A 25,110-nucleotide genomic window follows, 5' to 3' on the forward strand; every position below is an offset into this window, starting at 1 on the left:
TTTCTCAATCGCGCTGCCCCGTCAATTGCTCTCTCGCTTTAGGCTACGTTACTTCTTCTCTTTCCTGTGTTTCTGACTTCAATTTGAACATGTCTGCGCTTTACTTGGAACCACTTATACTTAGTTCATTCCCCTGCTTTGTCTTTGTTGCTTTTTGTTTCGTACGATTTCCATAGAATGTGTCTGTTTCTTTCTTATTATCGTATTTCTTTTTGTTTGGATTTCTCCATTTTCTCTTTGTTAGACCTGGCATAATTGGCGTGAGTATCCCTTCTATTTTGACGGATTGCCTCCTCTGTTTTGATATGTTTTTGCTGGTTTTATGCTTTGGGCACTGTGCCACTGCTAATCAGTGCAACAGTGCAAGTGCTCCCTATGTTAAATTGATGTACTAATTGGTTATTCCATGATTGGGTTATTTGATTTATATGTCAGCCCCTAGTACAGTGCACCATGTGTGCCCTGGGCTTGTAAATCGAACGCTGCTGGTGGGCTTGCAGCACTGGTTGTGCCACCCACAGTAGCAGCTTGTAAAGTGTGTCTCAGGCCTGCCATTGCAAGGCCTGTGTGCAGTCTAGCACTGCCATGTCTACTTGGCCAAGTGCATCCACTTGCTAGTCCCTAAACCTTCCCTTTGCTTCATGTTAGACACCCCTATGGTAGGCCCAATGGCAGGGTGCATTGTAAGTATAAGGCAGGACATGCTCTGATGTGTGTAGCATGTCCTAATAGTGAATTACAGCCATTTTCGTTTTTCACTATTGAAGGCTACCCGTTGTCATAGGTTAGAATAGGCAGTTAGATTAGTAAGTTCAAGTTCAAGTTCAAGGATTTATATAGCGCACTACTCACCCAGAGGGTCTCGAGGCGCTTGGGGAAGGGGTTCAATATTTGTCGAATAGCCAGGTTTTAAGTTCTTTTCTGAAGGAGATGTGGTTTTGAGTAAGGCGGAGGTGAGTGGGGAGTGAGTTCCAGGTCTTGGCAGCCAGGAAGGAGAAGGATCTGCCACCCATGGTGGATTTTCGGATGCGCGGGACTGCGGCGAGGGCTTCATTGGACGATCTTAGTTGGCGGGTGGGTGTGTAGAAGGACAGTCGAGTGTTGAGGCATTCGGGTCCTAGATTGTAGAGGGCCTTGTGTGCGTGGGTGAGAAGACGGAACGTAATTCTCTTCTTGACGGGAAGCCAGTGGAGGTCTTTTAGGTGTCCGGTGATGTGATCTTGGCGCGGGATGTCCCAAGACCACCTCGCCTTCAGGAAGAAGCTGAAGACCTGGCTGTTCGAGCAGTAGCGGCACCCCCCCACCCCCACCCCCCCCCCCCAGAGCCTTGAGACCCTACGGGTAGTTAGCGCGCTATATAAGTATCACTGATTGATTGATTGATTGATGTCCAGTATGAGTCTCGCTGATGCATTTTGGATGCGTTGGAGTTTATTCTGTAATTTTGTTGTGATTCCGGCGTATAGTGTGTTACCATAATCCAGTCGACTCGTGACCAGTGCGTGGGTGACAGTCTTTCTTATCTCTAGGGGGATCCAGCGGAAGATCTTTTTGAGAATGCGAAGTACGTTGAAGCAGGAGGATGAGACTGCGTTGACTTGTCTGGATATCGAGAGAGAGGAGTCTAGGATGAAGCCAAGGTTACGTGCGTGGTCTGTGGGTGTGGGTGCTATACCTAGAGCGGAAGGCCACCAGGAGTCGTCCCAGGCAGAGGGGGAAGATCCTAGGATGAGCACCTCCATTTTGTCTGAGTTGAGTTTTAGGCGGCTATGTTTCATCCATTCTGCTACTTCTTTCATGCCTTCGTGAAGATTGGTTTTGGCGGTGTTAGGGTCTTTGGTGAGGGAAAGGATTAACTGGGTGTCGTCGGCGTAAGAGATGATGTTAAGGTTGTGTTGACGCGCGATGGATGCGAGAGGGCTCATGTAAACGTTGAAGAGGGTGGGACTGAGTGATGATCCTTGAGGTACTCCACAAATGACTTCAGTGGCCTCTGAGCTGAATGGGGGAAGTCGGACTCTTTGAGTTCTCCCGGCAAGGAATGAGATGATCCAGCCCAAGGCTTTTCCTTGTATGCCGATGTTGCTGAGGCGTTGTATAAGGGTGCTGTGGCAGACTATGTCGAAAGCGGCGGAGAGGTCGAGTAGAATGAGGGCCGCTGTTTCTCCGTTATCCAGTAGTGTTCGGATGTCGTCTGTCGCTGCAATGAGGGCGGTTTCGGTGATGTGTTTGGCACGAAATCCGGATTGAGAGGGATCGAGGGATTTGTTGGATTCAAGGAAGGCGGCAAGCTGGCTGTTGACGGCTTTCTCAATGACTTTGGCGGGGAAAGGGAGGAGGGATATGGGACGGCAGTTTTTAAGTTCAGAGGGGTCTGCTGTGGGTTTCTTCAAGAGGGCGCTGAGTTCGGCGTGTTTCCAGCTTTCTGGGAAGGTGGCAGAGTTGAACGAGCAGTTGATGACATCACGGAGATGGGGTGCGATGATGGAGTTAGCTTCGTTGAAGATGTGGTGGGGGCAGGGGTCGGTTGGCGAGCCAGAGTGGATTGAGTTCATTAGGCGGATGGTGTCTTCAGTGGTGATTGGGTTCCAGGTGCTGAGGTTGTTAGTTGGCGGTGTAGGATCTGAGGGGGGTGGGGAGGGTTGATCGCTGGGAGTGTTCTCGAAGCTGTTGTGAATGTCGGCAATTTTGTTGTAGAAGAAGGAGGATAACGCATCGCAGAGGTCTTGGGAGGGAGTGATGTCGTTAGATGCTGCGGTGGGGTTGGTGAATTCTTTGACAATGTTGAAAAGTTCCTTGCTGTTGTGGGTGTTGTTGTCGAGACGATCCTTGAATGCTGATTTCCTGGTGGATCGAATCAGTTGGTGGTGTTTGCGGGTGGCTGCCTTGAGGGTGGCCATGTTGTCGGTGGTTGGATTTTTTCTCCATGCTTTCTCCAGGATGCGGCATAGCTTCTTGGATTTCTTAAGGTCATCATTGAACCAGGGAGCCTTTTTTCTGCCTGATTTGATCTGGTGCTTTTATCAGGGGTGCTAATTCATCAGCACTGTGGGTGATCCATTGCTTGAGATTGGTGGCCGCTTGGTTTGGGTCTAGTAAGAGGGTGGGAGGGTTTTGGTTGAGTGATGTGAGGAGTTGGTCGGAGGTGATTTTGTTCCAGTTTCTCCGAGGAATAGGTTGTGGGCAGTTGTGGGTCCAGGTGGTTTTGTAGCTGAAGTGAACACAGCTGTTGTCCGTCCAATGGAGAGCTGTGGTGCGATCGAAGGAAATGTACTTGCCCGAGGTGAAGATAGGGTCGAGCGTGTGTCTGGCTACATGGGTGGGGGTGTCAACAAGTTGATTGAGTCCGAGATTGGCCAGGTTGTCCAGAAGGGTGGAGGTGTTGCTGTCGTGTTTGTTTTCAAGGTGGTAGTTGAGGTCTCCTAAAAGAATGTAGTTCTCGGAGGCGAGGGCATGTGGGCTGACGAAGTCGGTGATGTAATCGCTGAATTGAGTGCGGGTTCCTGGAGGCCTATAGACGAGGGTGCCTCTAAGTGTGGTCCTAGGGTCGGTGTGGATCTGAAAATGGAGATGTTCAGCGGTTGCAAGATTATCCTCGGAGCTGGTCGTGATTTTGATGGTGTTCCTATGGATGATGGCGATGCCTCCTCCTGTTTGATTGGTGCGGTCTTTTCGGATAATCTTGTAGGCGTCCGGTATGGCTATGGCGATGTCGGGTGCTGATGATGTGTTCATCCATGTTTCTGTAAGGAAGGCGATGTCCGGTGACGCAGTGTCGAGTAGATCCCAGAGTTCAGTTGCGTGTCTGTGGACCGAGCGGGTGTTCAGCAGGATGCACTTCAGGTGGTTAGAGTCGGAGCTGTGTATGAAGGAAGTGGATTTGGTGAGGGTCCTGAAGCAGTTGAGCTTGCAGGAGAGGCAGGCAAATGGGCCGTGGGTACGTCCTGGGGTGGTTTCGCAGCATTGTGGTGTGCGTCCGGGGTTGAGGGCGAGGAGAGTTGCGGTATCGTATGTGAATCTAGTGGGCTGGGTACGGCGGGGACCCGGGGGTCTGGACCTGGGCTTGTTTGCTTTAATGGTGTCCTATTGACTATGGTGTTTGTTATATCAGTGACTACTTTACTATAACTCTCTATATTGTAAGGTGACATTAGCCTATAGTCCACTGTGCATTTGAGGGTTCTGGTCAACCACCTAAATGAAAAATAATACTAACTTGCCTTTGTGAATCCCAGAAGTCACTAAATGAACTCAAAAAAGCTCAGCCCACTAGTAGCTACAGCACACAGCAGAGAGAGTTAACTTAGGACAATGTGTAAAGTATTTAAAAGTAATAAAGTACAACTACCAAACAATAAAAACCACAAACAGAATTGGAGTCCAAAAACGTTCTAAGTCTCAACTTAGGGTTTCTGGAACAGCTCCCCTGGGTCATTTCTAAGGCTCCCAGGATCTCGGGGACAGCGCTTATTGGCCATGACTCACTATAGCAGAGGCCACCACCAGTTGGTGCTGGTCAACTGGTCACTTTCAGAAAAAGGCTCTTATGCAGCTTGTTTTGTTGTCTCTAGAGCCACATAGATTGTCAGCCAGCTGACACTTGCAGTCAACTTCTTTGTCCTGGGTATAAGAGGGAGCAGGTCCAGTTCTTTGGAGCAGCAAGCAAGGTCCAATCCTCTTTTGATCTTCTGCACGTCTAGAAAGTTTTCTGAGGAGTGTACATTGTGGTGCCACATTTATTGTTTTTACTAGCCATTGGATGGAAGTGACACCTGACCCCTCCATAACCAACTGGGTAAAATAAGAGTCGCACAAGGGATTACAGGCCTGTAGGAGAGTGAGGAGGAGGCTTTAGAGTGCAATGCAACTGCTATGACTGCAAGCGTCAAGGAAAATAAGACTCTTTAGATTATTGAGACCCCTCCTGTGATTCCCCAAAGAGTACTCAAGTGATAGTTATCTTTCTATCTATACAATAGGATATCTAAATTTCAATGAACTAATTTCAAGCAATGCATCAAAAGCGGATTAATGGCCAGTCTTTTGGGTTTTCATCAGGCAGGTCAAACTTCCAAAGCCAATAATGGGTTTCTTAGTGTTTCGCTTCAAGAGGAGTAGGTTTAAATAGAAGCACATCAGTGAAAATCATACAGAAATCAATATTTAGCTCTAGTGATAACTGAAACTAACTAACCAATATGGGAGGCCATTTTCCCAATATTTAATTCCACTTGAAACCTGATAAAGATGTATCTTCTTCTTGCTGATACCCTGTCTGGTGGTTCTATGGGGCCAGTCCTTGACCACACAACAATATTGTCTTATGCAGAGCTCTCTCTGATACAATAGTTGATAATGTTTTCAAGAAGGTGAAGTTCCTTTGGCTGCCAGATTTCTTCCTGATTTCCTGAAATTGTTCTGAATACTACAGTCTAGAGTAACAATTCTCTGCCTGAGGGGTGAATCATAAATGCCAAACATTAGCAATGAGTATGTCATCGTCTTTTGTTTCCCTCTTCTCAGTGATGATAATCTTTACCTCTCTGTCTGATCTCCTAGGAGCCTTCCTGATGGCGATCAGGCTGCGTGGGATGGACCCGGATGAAACCCTCACATTGACCTGGGAGATGGTGTCATCTGGGAAGGTCATGGAGTGGCCTGAAGCATGGCATGGTCTGGTTGTGGACAAACACTCTACAGGTGGTGTAGGAGATAAGGTTAGCCTTGCCCTCACTCCTGCTTTGGCGGTCTGCGGTTGTAAGGTATGCTAATGATTTATAAGATCTCTTTAAAGGGTATGTACAACACCTAAACATCGCACAGAATCTCAGGGAATCAACACATATTACAGTTGTTCATAAATTTAAATTCATACGACTGTTGTCATATCACAGATGTGTTCAGATTACACAGAGACTATTCCTTGATTTAGCTGTCTCCCACTAGTTAGAGTCGACAAGCTCACTATCTAGAGACAGTCACCACTAGAGCCAATCTGACTCCCATGTATACCTTGGCAAGGGTTTCCTTTTGCTGCTGGCCCTTCACTCTCCTACTCGGTAGTTTGAGAATTAACAAAAGTCATAGGTTTTCAAACAAAGTCAAGGAAATCCATGAGAAAATACAATAACCAGTGCAACCAGGTAATATATGCTCAATTTCATTTAGACGCAAAGATAAAATGTTATTGTGGAGAATTGGGATAAAACAGCGTCATTAGAAGGCATGTTGTACATTTAAAAGTTCACCTGTGATCCGGTGAAATATATTTATTGCAAAAGGCTGAACCTTGACCTAGCCCTTGTTGATCCTGCTTTAGGAAGAGGACAGGAGAACACGGGGGCATATTAGCAAGAACCTCGTTAAAATTATCTTCGTTTTAGTGGCAGGAAACTGCCGTTAAAACGGCGATAATGGGCTTGCTAATGTATGTTATAGAATTCCAATAGAAGCCCAGGTTAGATGTGCAGGACATCTTACCTGGGCTTCTATTGGAATTCTATAACGCATATCAGCAAGCCCAGCTTCCTGCCGCTAAAACGGCGATAATTTTAATGAGGTTCTTGCTAATATGCCCCACAGATTTTATCCAATGTCTGCCACTGACACTTAAATACTTCGCTGCCACGTTGCACACTGCAGTAAGGTCTTGCAGTCCAGCCATGAAAATCTGGAAACTGCTCAGTGTATGGGAGGTGTCCCTCTCTGGGATTATCCTGGGGCTTAAGGTCCTTAGTGCATTTTCATCCACAGACTCGCCTCAATCAAGAGCTCAGTAGGAATAACTTTCTAGTTTGTATTCCCTCTTCCTCGCTGAAAGTTGGGCTTGTGCCACCCTTGGTCCTGGGATGACCTCTGACTTGTCCATAAGAATGGGTTAGCTAGGAGCAAATTTAAATCTAGTTTTATAACTTAATGTAACTCCTGAACAGCTAATTCTAGGTGCTCTTTATATTTATTACAAGAGAAAGTTGTTGGGGTCCTGTGGTTCTTCACTCCAGAGGGACACAACAGAGAAGTAACACTGAGGAGGCTTTTCTGCAGCCGGTAAGCAAGGTTAGGAAACAAATACTCTGTGAAGCTTTACATCCCATAGTCTCTGTGGGGGGTTTTTAGGAGACCGGGGCAATCTGGGGATGGACTGAAAATGCTACGTAGAGACCTTTAGCACGTGATCCCCATGCCTGTGTGGAAGAGCAGCCTGAAGCTTACTCTAGGCTTTGGTGTGAAAGAGACTCAGAAACACAATCAAGCAAATAATAACAGTAAAAATCTAAATTTCAGCCAATGCTTTTATTTGAAACGAAAAGTACTTTAACAATGGCACCACTAAACACTACACATAAAATGCAGAGGGCAGAACAAACGCACTCAGTTAGCACTGACTAAATCCTCAACAGGTATTTGGCTACTTCTTGACTCTAGCAGGGGAGAATATCATGATAAACAATCAGTCAGAAACATAATAATTTCCCCAGTGGGACATGTAGGTTAAAATGTCCTACACTTATCTAGGGCTATAGCTAAAACTAACACGGTTATGATATGGTTATTTCCATATTACAATGGCAACTGTCACAGTCTCTGTTTCAGTTTCCTGCAATAACCCAATTACACACTAGAGCTTTACTAAATCAAATGCAGGTTTACTCACTTCCTTCAGCCAGGATTACTATTTCTGGCAAGCACCTACTCCTGAACCATGGAAAGAGGCTTTGCTGATTCTGCCCCAGCGTTGCGACATAACCAACGTTTTCAGTCACTGAGCACAAGCTTTGCGCCTTTGAATCTGGGAAGGAAGTGATATATTGACACCGGTAGAGGGAGAAACCACTTTGATTCTTCTTGTGTATAAGGGAGGAGCTTCTTTTGTGGATCTTTCATGTGCAGATCTTAAGCGTACCACTCACACAAAACAAAGAGCCCACCCAGGGTCGCAGCGGTGATTTTGTCATTGTTGGAGAGAACTTTGTCTAATATAGCTGTGAAAGGGCCGGGCCCAAAAACTCTAGATCTGTTCTAGAACTTCAATCCGATGGTTCTTTTTAGCAGCATGCAAGCATAGAGGGGAGAAAATCGTGAACAATGCCAATCAATTCAACAGGAATTTCTGTGGACACATAGTGACCACAGACAACTACGTAAGGTTAGTTCATTTATTGCAAAGCCAAAAATAACTGGACATTGAGACACCTCAAAACAGAGAGTGACGAAATATATTGGAATCAACATAAAGCCAAATCTGCGAATAAAGGTGAGTCGGTGCAGCATGCACAAGACAATCAACTCAAGAAATAGGATGCAGAGGATCAAAAAGCTTGAGTCCAAATTTCCCTGCATCGAGGGTTGATGAATATAAAGCATCAATATATCCCTACACTAGCGCTAAAATGACATAAATACTTAGGTATTTTAAGGAAAAGAGATAAAAGGTATCAGCATCTGGAGTCTTCCTAAGAAGTCTCTCCACCATCGATGGGTCGGATAGCATAAAGCTATCAAGACAGAACTTGTTCTGAGATGCTCTCTCTCCAAAGGCAGAGAAGAAGTGGGCTTCTTTCCATACTTGCAACGTCCCAATATCACAGGTATCTTCTCAAGAGTCCTTACGGGTCACACCATCTGCTGCGACCATGATCACATAGGTACTTTCCCACAGGACATCGTTCTTACTGAAACTGTAACATGTTGACCTTGATTCCCCAGCCTTCTCCGGTGTGAAAATAGAACAGTTCTCCTTATTGGGTTTATCTCACAATGTATCCCCTTCTCTCCTTGCCTATCTAATAAAACAAAGACTTTCTTTTTTAGCTAACAAGGGCGCTTCTTCCACCTTCAACACAAAACATGAGAAAGAACGAAATCCACAGCACACATGAAATTCAAACTTTTAATTCTAAAGCAAGAGCTTCCAGGGAAATGCATTTCAGCCCTACAAGATTCAGCTAACATAAGAGAAATGCCGTATGAGCTGTACGAAATTGCATACAAACTAAGGACCGTTTAGTTAATATTCCTACAGCACATGTAAAATGACACAATTAATAAACACATTTATTAATGAATGATTATCAGTTGCACAACACAAGTTCTTCACGTTAGTGTTTTCTCAGAGTTACATTTGCTTTCTACATTAACTCTTCATGTTTTCTATTCAATTAGGTAAATGCATCACATTATTGTTTTTTTACATTTCAAGATCCAAACACTTTATGTCAACACGACAAAGGATTATATGCAGGTGCGCTCTACTTGTGTGATTATAATACACCCCTACAAATGAAATTAAATTTCTGCTACATCAGTCGTGATCCTTCTTAGTGCCAAACCATCAAAGGGCCTTTTCTGTCTTGAGATAAAACCGCTGAGCGCAGCTGTGATTCTTCCAATCACTAATCCATCCAAGGTGCTTTGTTCTCTTGGCTGCTCTTTGTAGTCACGTTAAACCTCACGTGAATGCTTCTGCGGTTTTCCATAGAAGGGTCAGGGTGAAAGCCCCACATGGAAGCACAAATTCAGGGAGCAAGTTTGCTCACTCCAGGACATTCTTCAGGGGGGGGTCATGGTCACAGGCCTCACCACATGGTCTAGCGGTGTAGATATTTCCCTGGGCTGCAGTAGGCCAACTTCAGTTCTTCATGGCCTTCCTTGTCGAGGCAGTCTTTCCTGCATGCCAGAGCACCATTATCAGCTCCTGGAAGGCCCAACAGGCTTGGTTTTGAAAGCCCAAGGCAGATCTTGGTGCTGTTGTCACGTTTCCTTACTCCCGAGGTTAAGTGCAGCTTGCAAAGGAGGATTCAAGAGAGAGAGGAAGAGAGGAAGGAAGAGAGAAAGCAATCAGCGAGAAGACGAGAAGGAGAAGGAGAGAGAATGGATGGATTGAAAGAGAGAGATAACACGAGGAGACAAAGGAATCAGAGCTAGTTTCACCAATATTGCCAGTGCTGCTTTTGGTTCCCCAGTCCGGCCCTGATCCGTACCTCACTTCAGCATTAGTGACCCCTATCCTCAAGGAAATTGCAAGGTAACTCTTCCAAGTGAATGCTGAAATTGCATGTTGGTTCCCACACCTTGCAATGTGAGTTAGCAGTCAGTGGCCCTCAGAGGTTTTTTACTGCTGTGAGACCACTGGCACTAGTGATGAGTAATCCTGGCACAATGACTGTGTTTTCATGCCTAATACATATCCTCAGACAGAGATTGAGAAGTTCATAGGCCCATATCTGAAAATAGATTCAGATGGTTCCTGACTTTTTGCATTCTCTTCACAGTGGAAATAGACTCCCATGGGGTAGTTTTATTCGTTGAAGCTGCTGCTGAGCATACACCAGATCAGGTGATTCTGATAGATGTAGCAGAGGAGGATACTCCATGGAGGTTAACACAGGTGACTAGAAGTTCTCTACAAATCTACTGATTGATTGATTGAACACACACACCCTGGATAGGTCTAGGAGTTATTTCGCTCTTGTATAGTAGGTCCTGTCAGGTGGTGTTATAGTTTGTTTCACTTCTATGGGAGAAATAGCTTTTTGGTATGTTATTATGCCAGCCAGGAGAATCAGTGAGCGTCCGGCCCCATTTAATAGAAAACCCTATTCTAGCTCAAGTAGGTCCAAAGTGCTCTTCACACTCTTCCCTCCTTTATACTAATAATGTTAACTGTTTGCCTTGATTGTGAAATAATTTATCCTTTTTTCAGTCCATGACACCTTGTTTGCTCAGGGCTTGATATTTCTAGGGCTTCACAATATTATCGAGAAAGAACAGCTCCTTACTGTAAGAAAACAAATGGTCCAGATCTAAAAAGAATAAATCACCCTAACTATGGGGTACTATACATGATTTGATAAGACCCATTGACAAGTGATGCTATCATTGGTACCAAGGTTGCTAGGACCTTAAACAGCACCAACACCCCTGATGAATTGACAACAAAACCATCAAGTTGCTAAGTGCCATGTGTTAAAAAAAGATTGGGCAACCCACTATGGTGCAAGGGTGCCTGTGTTGGCGCTACACTGCAGGGGGAAGCGCAAGGCTGCACCATATCATTATAAATATGGTGCAGCCTTTGCTTTTCAGAAGTGGTGGAGACCGGCGTTAAGCCAGGAAGGCTGACGCCTCTCTCTGCGACTTCCTTGTAAATATCCCCCTCTGTGTGCCTGGGTGTATGGCAATCATTTGAAAACATTATTTATAGGTTCAGAATACCTATGTTTGAAACAACTGAAATACACGCAAATTGTGAACACTGGCATTATGGTATGGTAGATAAAAAAACTATTTTCTTTTTTGGTGGGGTGTGATCCTCAGTTTCAGATTTAATCATAGAATGTATGGCAGAACCACATATAGTGAGAGGTGCAGGTGGCACAGTGAACTTTGGTCAAAGTGAACGTACTATTTTATAATACAATTAAAACTGAGGAAAGAACTGCGCACCGTTATGGGAGGCGGATGGGTGTGTAAATTCATGATGTTTATCAATCCCAATCTGTGGGCTTATTGGCGTCAACGTTTCAACACCTTATGTCAAAATCAGATGGGGTCACTCTCAGGACAAGACATTTATAATAGCAGTCATGCACACTTGCAGAGGAAAATTGAAGCACGACTTCATAGGAGGTAGGAACACAAGAAAGACAGGTCTATGGGGCACATGCATCAAAATTGTGAATTGCGAATACCTAATTACGAATTCCTGAGAATCGCAATTAGGTAATCGCAATTTACAATGCATGAAAACCCAAAGAGTTTCAGATTGCGATTCCTAGGGCAGTAGCGGCTCATGGTGGGAGTGTTGCCGGACACTGCCTTGGGGCGGGGGACGGGCAGGGTGAGGCATAGTAAACTCTGGAATATGCCGCACAGAGGTAAATACACAAACAAATAACTAAAATGAATTTCGTTATCTCACTGAGATAAATAGCAATTTGCGACCACCTAGGAATCGTAAAAATCACAGGGATGGTGGCCTGCTGAGGTCAGCAGACCACCATGTCCGTGATTGCTTTTAAATAAAGCAAACTTTTTTTTTGTAAAACAGCCCGTTTTCCTTAAAGGAAAATGAGATGCTTTCCAAAAAGAAAAAGAAAAAAGTTTCCTTTTCATTTCTATAGACCAGCCAGTGGTCCGTGGGACCACTGCCTGCTCTTAAAAATGCTTTTAAAGCCATTCACAAAGGGGCAGTGGTCCCTTGGGGACCCCTTCCCATTTGCGAATGGGTTACCACGTACTTGAAGTAGGTGGTAATATGTGAATGTTTTGCAACCACATTCAAGGTCACAAAACATTCATGCATACTGTTAGGATTCAGTATTTGGAAGGGACGCCCTAAACACGCCCCTTCCAAATACCGAATTGCAAACCCCTTTTGCGATTCGATGACAGGTTACCGAATCGCAAATTGGAGTTTGCTGCAACTGAAAAGCATTCGCAAACGGAAGGCAAAAATGCTTGAGGCTTGTGCCCCAATGAGATTAATTCTCATTCTGCAAAGCTGCACTCCTGGACGCGGAATCGATTCTCACTTGATTTCCATGTGGCAGACGATCATGTGTGACATAATCAACTAGTTCTGACTTTTAAGCCAAGAGCATGTTTTAATTTGGGAATTGTTTTACTTTGAACATCATGAACATTAACATAAAAATCTAAACATGTAAACTGCTGTTGGCTAAAAGCCAGGAATGGCTGGCACACATGGCATGGGCCTCTGGCTGCTATGGGAGGTATGCTCCAGTACCTGTCTGCAACCAGCAAAAGAAGTGTACGAAATACCCATTGTAGAGGTAAAGACCCAGCCCTCTCATACACTCCTTCCGTGCCCTCAATGCAGGGTGATCTCTGCTCAAGTAACATCTTTGTTCATGTTTACTCAGCTAGGTGATTGGTGTTCACTTTCAATGCTTCCTCCTTCCTCAGGTGCCCATGATTAGTGGTCGAGGACTGGGCCATACAGGGGGCACTCTGGATAAACTGGAGTCTGTGCCAGGATTCAGCGTCACTCAGGGTCCAGAGCAGGTAAGGGAATCATGCCTCATAGTGCTGCTTTGCCGTCATCATGTAGTTCCTGCAGCTGTCTAGCCACAATATTGTAATAACCGTTGCTTCCCGCCTGACTGATGAACTCCCCCAGCCCATCTGGGCAGACGTCAGGGGGAGATTTGTGAGTGGCCGTAGTGTGAGAGTGTGGAGTGGAGCAGACTCTCAAGAGAAGCATGCCTGACCTCGACATAGTGCTCTCTTTTACACCAGCGGCGGGCGGCACAGGTATACACGGTGAGGCGTGGTGGTAGGGGGAGAAGTCGACAGACGATGGAATAGGTATAATTAAATAAATACATTATACCTAATCCTTCGTCTGTAGACTCCCCACCCCACCCCCCCCCCCCCGCGCAGTGCCCTGCCTCACCACGCTTACCTGTGCCGGCCGCCACTATTTTACACCCTCTGCTCAGTGAGTTTGTTGTTGGTGCCATAATAAAGAGAGGTTGGAATGCCCTATTTTGTTTGTACCAGTGACAGCTGGCCTTCCTGCTCGTCGCAAGTTATGCTACTTTTACTATACAGGTTCTAAATTGAGAATCATTACATTGCTGGAGTTACATTTCTTAAGTCTTTACAACACAGGTAACTTTTTAGTGTTTTATTTCGCTTTACTTTACTTTAGAGATCAGTTAAATTTTTTTTATAGATCTAAGTGACCTTATATGAATACATTTGTACGTTTCTGTTTCTGTAATGTGCAATAGTGTAAATGAAATGTAATTTAAAAAAAAAAGTAAAATAGTTTTGGTTTAAATAATTTAATTTAAGGTAATTCATATTTAACATGTATAGAAATATGAAATATCATTATTTTTCTTTTTTCCTAATAATGGAATGTTTGGGTGTGTAGCTTCATAGTTTTATAAAGTCTTTTAAACAGAGTTTGGAGTGTTTAGAGGTAGTCACACATTTCTAGGATTCAGAAATTACCAGTGTCTAGTTGTAGTAACGTGGTTTTAGGATTCAAAGGTGAGTATTGTTTAGGAGCAGTAAGGGGTTTTTAGTGCTGAGGGATGAGTAGTATTTAAAAGTAGTAAGGTTTTTTTAGGGTTCATGGGTGGGTAAAATTACATTAGATTAAACCAAAGGTATTGAATTTAATAAAATACAATATTAAATTACATTTAAAATAGTATTCTTTTTTAGAAATAAACTATATATATATATATATATATATATATATATATATATATATATATATATATATATCATGCTCACTGGGGTGTCCAAGAATTGAGCGGCACTCGAGCTCCAAACCGCTTGTTCCCCATCAAGCCTTTATTAGGTACAAACAGCACGCATTTTCCAGTCCTTTAAAAAGCAGCAGACCGCTGCCTGACGCGTTTTGAGATCAACTCTTCCTCAGAGGCAGTGGCGGTCTGGAGAGGCATGTAAGACTGCAGCTTCCTGATATTTATTTGCTCCGCCCTGGATGAGTCACACTTTGCAGCCTGGGAGTTGCAGTCCTTGTTATTTCATGCCCCTTTCACATAGTTGCTTCGATAAAGCCCTCAGTGAGCCCCAGAAAGTGTGTCTGTCTTTATCCATGCTTGTTGCTCCACATGGAAGTCCAGTAACATCGGGCTCCGTGGCCCCCGTTTGTGGGGTGGTGCTGATCGACGGCTGAACCGCCGCCTTTACATCATGCTCACTGGGGTGTCCAAGAATTGAGCGGCACTCGAGCTCCAAACCGCTTGTTCCCCATCAAGCCTTTATTAGGTACAAACAGCACGCATTTTCCAGTCCTTTAAAAAGCAGCAGACCGCTGCCTGACGCGTTTCGAGATCAACTCTTCCTCAGAGGCAGTGGCGGTCTGGAGAGGCATGTAAGACTGCAGCTTCCTGATATTTATTTGCTCCGCCCTGGATGAGTCACACTTTGCAGCCTGGGAGTTGCAGTCCTTGTTATTTCATGCCCCTTTCACATAGTTGCTTCGATAAAGCCCTCAGTGAGCCCCAGAAAGTGCGTCTGTCTTTATCCATGCTTGTTGTTCCACATGGAAGTCCAGTAACATCGGGCTCCGTGGCCCCCGTTTGTGGGGTGGTGCTGCTCGACGGCTGAACCGCCGCCTTTACATCATGCTCACTGGGGTGTCCAAGAATTGAGCGGCACTCGAGTGAGCATGATGTAAAGGCGGCGGTTCAGCCGTCGAGCAGCACCACCCCACAAACGGGGGCCACGGAGCCCGATGTTACTGGACTTCCATGTGGAGCAACAAGCATGGATAAAGACAGACGCACTTTCTGGGGCTCACTGAGGGCTTTATCGAAGCAACTATGTGAAAGGGGCATGAAATAACAAGGACTGCAACTCCCAGGCTGCAAAGTGTGACTCATCCAGGGCGGAGCAAATAAATATCAGGAAGCTGCAGTCTTACATGCCTCTCCAGACCGCCACTGCCTCTGAGGAAGAGTTGATCTCGAAACGCGTCAGGCAGCGGTCTGCTGCTTTTTAAAGGACTGGAAAATGCGTGCTGTTTGTACCTAATAAAGGCTTGATGGGGAACAAGCGGTTTGGAGCTCGAGTGCCGCTCAATTCTTGGACACCCCAGTGAGCATGATGTAAAGGCGGCGATTCAGCCGTCGAGCAGCACCACCCCACAAACGGGGGCCACGGAGCCCGATGTTACTGGACTTCCATGTGGAGCAACAAGCATGGATAAAGACAGACGCACTTTCTGGGGCTCACTGAGGGCTTTATCGAAGCAACTATGTGAAAGGGGCATGAAATAACAAGGACTGCAACTCCCAGGCTGCAAAGTGTGACTCATCCAGGGCGGAGCAAATAAATATCAGGAAGCTGCAGTCTTACATGCCTCTCCAGACCGCCACTGCCTCTGAGGAAGAGTTGATCTCGAAACGCGTCAGGCAGCGGTCTGCTGCTTTTTAAAGGACTGGAAAATGCGTGCTGTTTGTACCTAATAAAGGCTTGATGGGGAACAAGCGGTTTGGAGCTCGAGTGCCGCTCAATTCTTGGACACCCCAGTGAGCATGATGTAAAGGCGGCGGTTCAGCCGTCGAGCAGCACCACCCCACAAACGGGGGCCACGGAGCCCGATGTTACTGGACTTCCATGTGGAGCAACAAGCATGGATAAAGACAGACGCACTTTCTGGGGCTCACTGAGGGCTTTATCGAAGCAACTATGTGAAAGGGGCATGAAATAACAAGGACTGCAACTCCCAGGCTGCAAAGTGTGACTCATCCAGGGCGGAGCAAATAAATATCAGGAAGCTGCAGTCTTACATGCCTCTCCAGACCGCCACTGCCTCTGAGGAAGAGTTGATCTCGAAACGCGTCAGGCAGCGGTCTGCTGCTTTTTAAAGGACTGGAAAATGCGTGCTGTTTGTACCTAATAAAGGCTTGATGGGGAACAAGCGGTTTGGAGCTCGAGTGCCGCTCAATTCTTGGACACCCCAGTGAGCATGATGTAAAGGCAGCGGTTCAGCCGTCGATCAGCACCACCCCACAAACGGGGGCCACGGAGCCCGATGTTACTGGACTTCCATGTGGAGCAACAAGCATGGATAAAGACAGACGCACTTTCTGGGGCTCACTGAGGGCTTTATCGAAGCAACTATGTGAAAGGGGCATGAAATAACAAGGACTGCAACTCCCAGGCTGCAAAGTGTGACTCATCCAGGGCGGAGCAAATAAATATCAGGAAGCTGCAGTCTTACATGCCTCTCCAGACCGCCACTGCCTCTGAGGAAGAGTTGATCTCGAAACGCGTCAGGCAGCGGTCTGCTGCTTTTTAAAGGACTGGAAAATGCGTGCTGTTTGTACCTAATAAAGGCTTGATGGGGAACAAGCGGTTTGGAGCTCGAGTGCCGCTCAATTCTTGGACACCCCAGTGAGCATGATGTAAAGGCGGCGGTTCAGCCGTCGAGCAGCACCACCCCACAAACGGGGGCCACGGAGCCCGATGTTACTGGACTTCCATGTGGAGCAACAAGCATGGATAAAGACAGACGCACTTTCTGGGGCTCACTGAGGGCTTTATCGAAGCAACTATGTGAAAGGGGCATGAAATAACAAGGACTGCAACTCCCAGGCTGCAAAGTGTGACTCATCCAGGGCGGAGCAAATAAATATCAGGAAGCTGCAGTCTTACATGCCTCTCCAGACCGCCACTGCCTCTGAGGAAGAGTTGATCTCGAAACGCGTCAGGCAGCGGTCTGCTGCTTTTTAAAGGACTGGAAAATGCGTGCTGTTTGTACCTAATAAAGGCTTGATGGGGAACAAGCGGTTTGGAGCTCGAGTGCCGCTCAATTCTTGGACACCCCAGTGAGCATGATGTAAAGGCGGCGGTTCAGCCGTCGAGCAGCACCACCCCACAAACGGGGGCCACGGAGCCCGATGTTACTGGACTTCCATGTGGAGCAACAAGCATGGATAAAGACAGACGCACTTTCTGGGGCTCACTGAGGGCTTTATCGAAGCAACTATGTGAAAGGGGCATGAAATAACAAGGACTGCAACTCCCAGGCTGCAAAGTGTGACTCATCCAGGGCGGAGCAAATAAATATCAGGAAGCTGCAGTCTTACATGCCTCTCCAGACCGCCACTGCCTCTGAGGAAGAGTTGATCTCGAAACGCGTCAGGCAGCGGTCTGCTGCTTTTTAAAGGACTGAAAAATGCGTGCTGTTTGTACCTAATAAAGGCTTGATGGGGAACAAGCGGTTTGGAGCTCGAGTGCCGCTCAATTCTTGGACACCCCAGTGAGCATGATGTAAAGGCGGCGGTTCAGCCGTCGAGCAGCACCACCCCACAAACGGGGGCCACGGAGCCCGATGTTACTGGACTTCCATGTGGAGCAACAAGCATGGATAAAGACAGACGCACTTTCTGGGGCTCACTGAGGGCTTTATCGAAGCAACTATGTGAAAGGGGCATGAAATAACAAGGACTGCAACTCCCAGGCTGCAAAGTGTGACTCATCCAGGGCGGAGCAAATAAATATCAGGAAGCTGCAGTCTTACATGCCTCTCCAGACCGCCACTGCCTCTGAGGAAGAGTTGATCTCGAAACGCGTCAGGCAGCGGTCTGCTGCTTTTTAAAGGACTGGAAAATGCGTGCTGTTTGTACCTAATAAAGGCTTGATGGGGAACAAGCGGTTTGGAGCTCGAGTGCCGCTCAATTCTTGGACACCCCAGTGAGCATGATGTAAAGGCGGCGGTTCAGCCGTCGAGCAGCACCACCCCACAAACGGGGGCCACGGAGCCCGATGTTACTGGACTTCCATGTGGAGCAACAAGCATGGATAAAGACAGACGCACTTTCTGGGGCTCACTGAGGGCTTTATCGAAGCAACTATGTGAAAGGGGCATGAAATAACAAGGACTGCAACTCCCAGGCTGCAAAGTGTGACTCATCCAGGGCGGAGCAAATAAATATCAGGAAGCTGCAGTCTTACATGCCTCTCCAGACCGCCACTGCCTCTGAGGAAGAGTTGATCTCGAAACGCATCAGGCAGCGGTCTGCTGCTTTTTAAAGGACTGGAAAATGCGTGCTGTTTGTACCTAATAAAGGCTTGATGGGGAACAAGCGGTTTGGAGCTCGAGTGCCGCTCAATTCTTGGACACCCCAGTGAGCATGATGTAAAGGCGGCGGTTCAGCCGTCGAGCAGCACCACCCCACAAACGGGGGCCACGGAGCCCGATGTTACTGGACTTCCATGTGGAGCAACAAGCATGGATAAAGACAGACGCACTTTCTGGGGCTCACTGAGGGCTTTATCGAAGCAACTATGTGAAAGGGGCATGAAATAACAAGGACTGCAACTCCCAGGCTGCAAAGTGTGACTCATCCAGGGCGGAGCAAATAAATATCAGGAAGCTGCAGTCTTACATGCCTCTCCAGACCGCCACTGCCTCTGAGGAAGAGTTGATCTCGAAACGCGTCAGGCAGCGGTCTGCTGCTTTTTAAAGGACTGGAAAATGCGTGCTGTTTGTACCTAATAAAGGCTTGATGGGGAACAAGCGGTTTGGAGCTCGAGTGCCGCTCAATTCTTGGACACCCCAGTGAGCATGATGTAAAGGCGGCGGTTCAGCCGTCGAGCAGCACCACCCCACAAACGGGGGCCACGGAGCCCGATGTTACTGGACTTCCATGTGGAGCAACAAGCATGGATAAAGACAGACGCACTTTCTGGGGCTCACTGAGGGCTTTATCGAAGCAACTATGTGAAAGGGGCATGAAATAACAAGGACTGCAACTCCCAGGCTGCAAAGTGTGACTCATCCAGGGCGGAGCAAATAAATATCAGGAAGCTGCAGTCTTACATGCCTCTCCAGACCGCCACTGCCTCTGAGGAAGAGTTGATCTCAAAACGCGTCAGGCAGCGGTCTGCTGCTTTTTAAAGGACTGGAAAATGCGTGCTGTTTGTACCTAATAAAGGCTTGATGGGGAACAAGCGGTTTGGAGCTCGAGTGCCGCTCAATTCTTGGACACCCCAGTGAGCATGATGTAAAGGCGGCGGTTCAGCCGTCGAGCAGCACCACCCCACAAACGGGGGCCACGGAGCCCGATGTTACTGGACTTCCATGTGGAGCAACAAGCATGGATAAAGACAGACGCACTTTCTGGGGCTCACTGAGGGCTTTATCGAAGCAACTATGTGAAAGGGGCATGAAATAACAAGGACTGCAACTCCCAGGCTGCAAAGTGTGACTCATCCAGGGCGGAGCAAATAAATATCAGGAAGCTGCAGTCTTACATGCCTCTCCAGACCGCCACTGCCTCTGAGGAAGAGTTGATCTCGAAACGCGTCAGGCAGCGGTCTGCTGCTTTTTAAAGGACTGGAAAATGCGTGCTGTTTGTACCTAATAAAGGCTTGATGGGGAACAAGCGGTTTGGAGCTCGAGTGCCGCTCAATTCTTGGACACCCCAGTGAGCATGATGTAAAGGCGGCGGTTCAGCCGTCGAGCAGCACCACCCCACAAACGGGGGCCACGGAGCCCGATGTTACTGGACTTCCATGTGGAGCAACAAGCATGGATAAAGACAGACGCACTTTCTGGGGCTCACTGAGGGCTTTATCGAAGCAACTATGTGAAAGGGGCATGAAATAACAAGGACTGCAACTCCCAGGCTGCAAAGTGTGACTCATCCAGGGCGGAGCAAATAAATATCAGGAAGCTGCAGTCTTACATGCCTCTCCAGACCGCCACTGCCTCTGAGGAAGAGTTGATCTCGAAACGCGTCAGGCAGCGGTCTGCTGCTTTTTAAAGGACTGGAAAATGCGTGCTGTTTGTACCTAATAAAGGCTTGATGGGGAACAAGCGGTTTGGAGCTCGAGTGCCGCTCAATTCTTGGACACCCCAGTGAGCATGATGTAAAGGCGGCGGTTCAGCCGTCGAGCAGCACCACCCCACAAACGGGGGCCACGGAGCCCGATGTTACTGGACTTCCATGTGGAGCAACAAGCATGGATAAAGACAGACGCACTTTCTGGGGCTCACTGAGGGCTTTATCGAAGCAACTATGTGAAAGGGGCATGAAATAACAAGGACTGCAACTCCCAGGCTGCAAAGTGTGACTCATCCAGGGCGGAGCAAATAAATATCAGGAAGCTGCAGTCTTACATGCCTCTCCAGACCGCCACTGCCTCTGAGGAAGAGTTGATCTCGAAACGCGTCAGGCAGCGGTCTGCTGCTTTTTAAAGGACTGGAAAATGCGTGCTGTTTGTACCTAATAAAGGCTTGATGGGGAACAAGCGGTTTGGAGCTCGAGTGCCGCTCAATTCTTGGACACCCCAGTGAGCATGATGTAAAGGCGGCGGTTCAGCCGTCGAGCAGCACCACCCCACAAACGGGGGCCACGGAGCCCGATGTTACTGGACTTCCATGTGGAGCAACAAGCATGGATAAAGACAGACGCACTTTCTGGGGCTCACTGAGGGCTTTATCGAAGCAACTATGTGAAAGGGGCATGAAATAACAAGGACTGCAACTCCCAGGCTGCAAAGTGTGACTCATCCAGGGCGGAGCAAATAAATATCAGGAAGCTGCAGTCTTACATGCCTCTCCAGACCGCCACTGCCTCTGAGGAAGAGTTGATCTCGAAACGCATCAGGCAGCGGTCTGCTGCTTTTTAAAGGACTGGAAAATGCGTGCTGTTTGTACCTAATAAAGGCTTGATGGGGAACAAGCGGTTTGGAGCTCGAGTGCCGCTCAATTCTTGGACACCCCAGTGAGCATGATGTAAAGGCGGCGGTTCAGCCGTCGAGCAGCACCACCCCACAAACGGGGGCCACGGAGCCCGATGTTACTGGACTTCCATGTGGAGCAACAAGCATGGATAAAGACAGACGCACTTTCTGGGGCTCACTGAGGGCTTTATCGAAGCAACTATGTGAAAGGGGCATGAAATAACAAGGACTGCAACTCCCAGGCTGCAAAGTGTGACTCATCCAGGGCGGAGCAAATAAATATCAGGAAGCTGCAGTCTTACATGCCTCTCCAGACCGCCACTGCCTCTGAGGAAGAGTTGATCTCGAAACGCGTCAGGCAGCGGTCTGCTGCTTTTTAAAGGACTGGAAAATGCGTGCTGTTTGTACCTAATAAAGGCTTGATGGGGAACAAGCGGTTTGGAGCTCGAGTGCCGCTCAATTCTTGGACACCCCAGTGAGCATGATGTAAAGGCGGCGGTTCAGCCGTCGAGCAGCACCACCCCACAAACGGGGGCCACGGAGCCCGATGTTACTGGACTTCCATGTGGAGCAACAAGCATGGATAAAGACAGACGCACTTTCTGGGGCTCACTGAGGGCTTTATCGAAGCAACTATGTGAAAGGGGCATGAAATAACAAGGACTGCAACTCCCAGGCTGCAAAGTGTGACTCATCCAGGGCGGAGCAAATAAATATCAGGAAGCTGCAGTCTTACATGCCTCTCCAGACCGCCACTGCCTCTGAGGAAGAGTTGATCTCGAAACGCGTCAGGCAGCGGTCTGCTGCTTTTTAAAGGACTGGAAAATGCGTGCTGTTTGTACCTAATAAAGGCTTGATGGGGAACAAGCGGTTTGGAGCTCGAGTGCCGCTCAATTCTTGGACACCCCAGTGAGCATGATGTAAAGGCGGCGGTTCAGCCGTCGAGCAGCACCACCCCACAAACGGGGGCCACGGAGCCCGATGTTACTGGACTTCCATGTGGAGCAACAAGCATGGATAAAGACAGACGCACTTTCTGGGGCTCACTGAGGGCTTTATCGAAGCAACTATGTGAAAGGGGCATGAAATAACAAGGACTGCAACTCCCAGGCTGCAAAGTGTGACTCATCCAGGGCGGAGCAAATAAATATCAGGAAGCTGCAGTCTTACATGCCTCTCCAGACCGCCACTGCCTCTGAGGAAGAGTTGATCTCGAAACGCGTCAGGCAGCGGTCTGCTGCTTTTTAAAGGACTGGAAAATGCGTGCTGTTTGTACCTAATAAAGGCTTGATGGGGAACAAGCGGTTTGGAGCTCGAGTGCCGCTCAATTCTTGGACACCCCAGTGAGCATGATGTAAAGGCGGCGGTTCAGCCGTCGAGCAGCACCACCCCACAAACGGGGGCCACGGAGCCCGATGTTACTGGACTTCCATGTGGAGCAACAAGCATGGATAAAGACAGACACACTTTCTGGGGCTCACTGAGGGCTTTATCGAAGCAACTATGTGAAAGGGGCATGAAATAACAAGGACTGCAACTCCCAGGCTGCAAAGTGTGACTCATCCAGGGCGGAGCAAATAAATATCAGGAAGCTGCAGTCTTACATGCCTCTCCAGACCGCCACTGCCTCTGAGGAAGAGTTGATCTCGAAACGCGTCAGGCAGCGGTCTGCTGCTTTTTAAAGGACTGGAAAATGCGTGCTGTTTGTACCTAATAAAGGCTTGATGGGGAACAAGCGGTTTGGAGCTCGAGTGCCGCTCAATTCTTGGACACCCCAGTGAGCATGATGTAAAGGCGGCGGTTCAGCCGTCGAGCAGCACCACCCCACAAACGGGGGCCACGGAGCCCGATGTTACTGGACTTCCATGTGGAGCAACAAGCATGGATAAAGACAGACGCACTTTCTGGGGCTCACTGAGGGCTTTATCGAAGCAACTATGTGAAAGGGGCATGAAATAACAAGGACTGCAACTCCCAGGCTGCAAAGTGTGACTCATCCAGGGCGGAGCAAATAAATATCAGGAAGCTGCAGTCTTACATGCCTCTCCAGACCGCCACTGCCTCTGAGGAAGAGTTGATCTCGAAACGCGTCAGGCAGCGGTCTGCTGCTTTTTAAAGGACTGGAAAATGCGTGCTGTTTGTACCTAATAAAGGCTTGATGGGGAACAAGCGGTTTGGAGCTCGAGTGCCGCTCAATTCTTGGACACCCCAGTGAGCATGATGTAAAGGCGGCGGTTCAGCCGTCGAGCAGCACCACCCCACAAACGGGGGCCACGGAGCCCGATGTTACTGGACTTCCATGTGGAGCAACAAGCATGGATAAAGACAGACGCACTTTCTGGGGCTCACTGAGGGCTTTATCGAAGCAACTATGTGAAAGGGGCATGAAATAACAAGGACTGCAACTCCCAGGCTGCAAAGTGTGACTCATCCAGGGCGGAGCAAATAAATATCAGGAAGCTGCAGTCTTACATGCCTCTCCAGACCGCCACTGCCTCTGAGGAAGAGTTGATCTCAAAACGCGTCAGGCAGCGGTCTGCTGCTTTTTAAAGGACTGGAAAATGCGTGCTGTTTGTACCTAATAAAGGCTTGATGGGGAACAAGCGGTTTGGAGCTCGAGTGCCGCTCAATTCTTGGACACCCCAGTGAGCATGATGTAAAGGCGGCGGTTCAGCCGTCGAGCAGCACCACCCCACAAACGGGGGCCACGGAGCCCGATGTTACTGGACTTCCATGTGGAGCAACAAGCATGGATAAAGACAGACGCACTTTCTGGGGCTCACTGAGGGCTTTATCGAAGCAACTATGTGAAAGGGGCATGAAATAACAAGGACTGCAACTCCCAGGCTGCAAAGTGTGACTCATCCAGGGCGGAGCAAATAAATATCAGGAAGCTGCAGTCTTACATGCCTCTCCAGACCGCCACTGCCTCTGAGGAAGAGTTGATCTCGAAACGCGTCAGGCAGCGGTCTGCTGCTTTTTAAAGGACTGGAAAATGCGTGCTGTTTGTACCTAATAAAGGCTTGATGGGGAACAAGCGGTTTGGAGCTCGAGTGCCGCTCAATTCTTGGACACCCCAGTGAGCATGATGTAAAGGCGGCGGTTCAGCCGTCGAGCAGCACCACCCCACAAACGGGGGCCACGGAGCCCGATGTTACTGGACTTCCATGTGGAGCAACAAGCATGGATAAAGACAGACGCACTTTCTGGGGCTCACTGAGGGCTTTATCGAAGCAACTATGTGAAAGGGGCATGAAATAACAAGGACTGCAACTCCCAGGCTGCAAAGTGTGACTCATCCAGGGCGGAGCAAATAAATATCAGGAAGCTGCAGTCTTACATGCCTCTCCAGACCGCCACTGCCTCTGAGGAAGAGTTGATCTCGAAACGCGTCAGGCAGCGGTCTGCTGCTTTTTAAAGGACTGGAAAATGCGTGCTGTTTGTACCTAATAAAGGCTTGATGGGGAACAAGCGGTTTGGAGCTCGAGTGCCGCTCAATTCTTGGACACCCCAGTGAGCATGATGTAAAGGCGGCGGTTCAGCCGTCGAGCAGCACCACCCCACAAACGGGGGCCACGGAGCCCGATGTTACTGGACTTCCATGTGGAGCAACAAGCATGGATAAAGACAGACGCACTTTCTGGGGCTCACTGAGGGCTTTATCGAAGCAACTATGTGAAAGGGGCATGAAATAACAAGGACTGCAACTCCCAGGCTGCAAAGTGTGACTCATCCAGGGCGGAGCAAATAAATATCAGGAAGCTGCAGTCTTACATGCCTCTCCAGACCGCCACTGCCTCTGAGGAAGAGTTGATCTCGAAACGCGTCAGGCAGCGGTCTGCTGCTTTTTAAAGGACTGGAAAATGCGTGCTGTTTGTACCTAATAAAGGCTTGATGGGGAACAAG

General features: G+C 47.9%; 1 protein-coding gene across 1 annotated transcript in view; it reads left to right on the plus strand.

Annotated features, from left to right (window-relative positions):
- The window catches only part of TYMP (thymidine phosphorylase), a 318,282-nt gene that overhangs the window by 132,203 nt on the left and 160,969 nt on the right, over positions 1-25,110 (plus strand). The window contains exons 3-4 of the mRNA XM_086952002.1: positions 5,560-5,762; positions 12,928-13,026. Of these exons, the coding sequence (XP_086808128.1) occupies positions 5,560-5,762; positions 12,928-13,026 (302 nt within the window). The remainder of the gene's footprint in view (positions 1-5,559; positions 5,763-12,927; positions 13,027-25,110) is intronic.

Source organism: Lissotriton vulgaris, unplaced genomic scaffold (assembly GCF_964263255.1).
Source record: "Lissotriton vulgaris unplaced genomic scaffold, aLisVul1.2 SCAFFOLD_968, whole genome shotgun sequence".
Classification (NCBI taxonomy): domain Eukaryota; kingdom Metazoa; phylum Chordata; class Amphibia; order Caudata; family Salamandridae; genus Lissotriton; species Lissotriton vulgaris.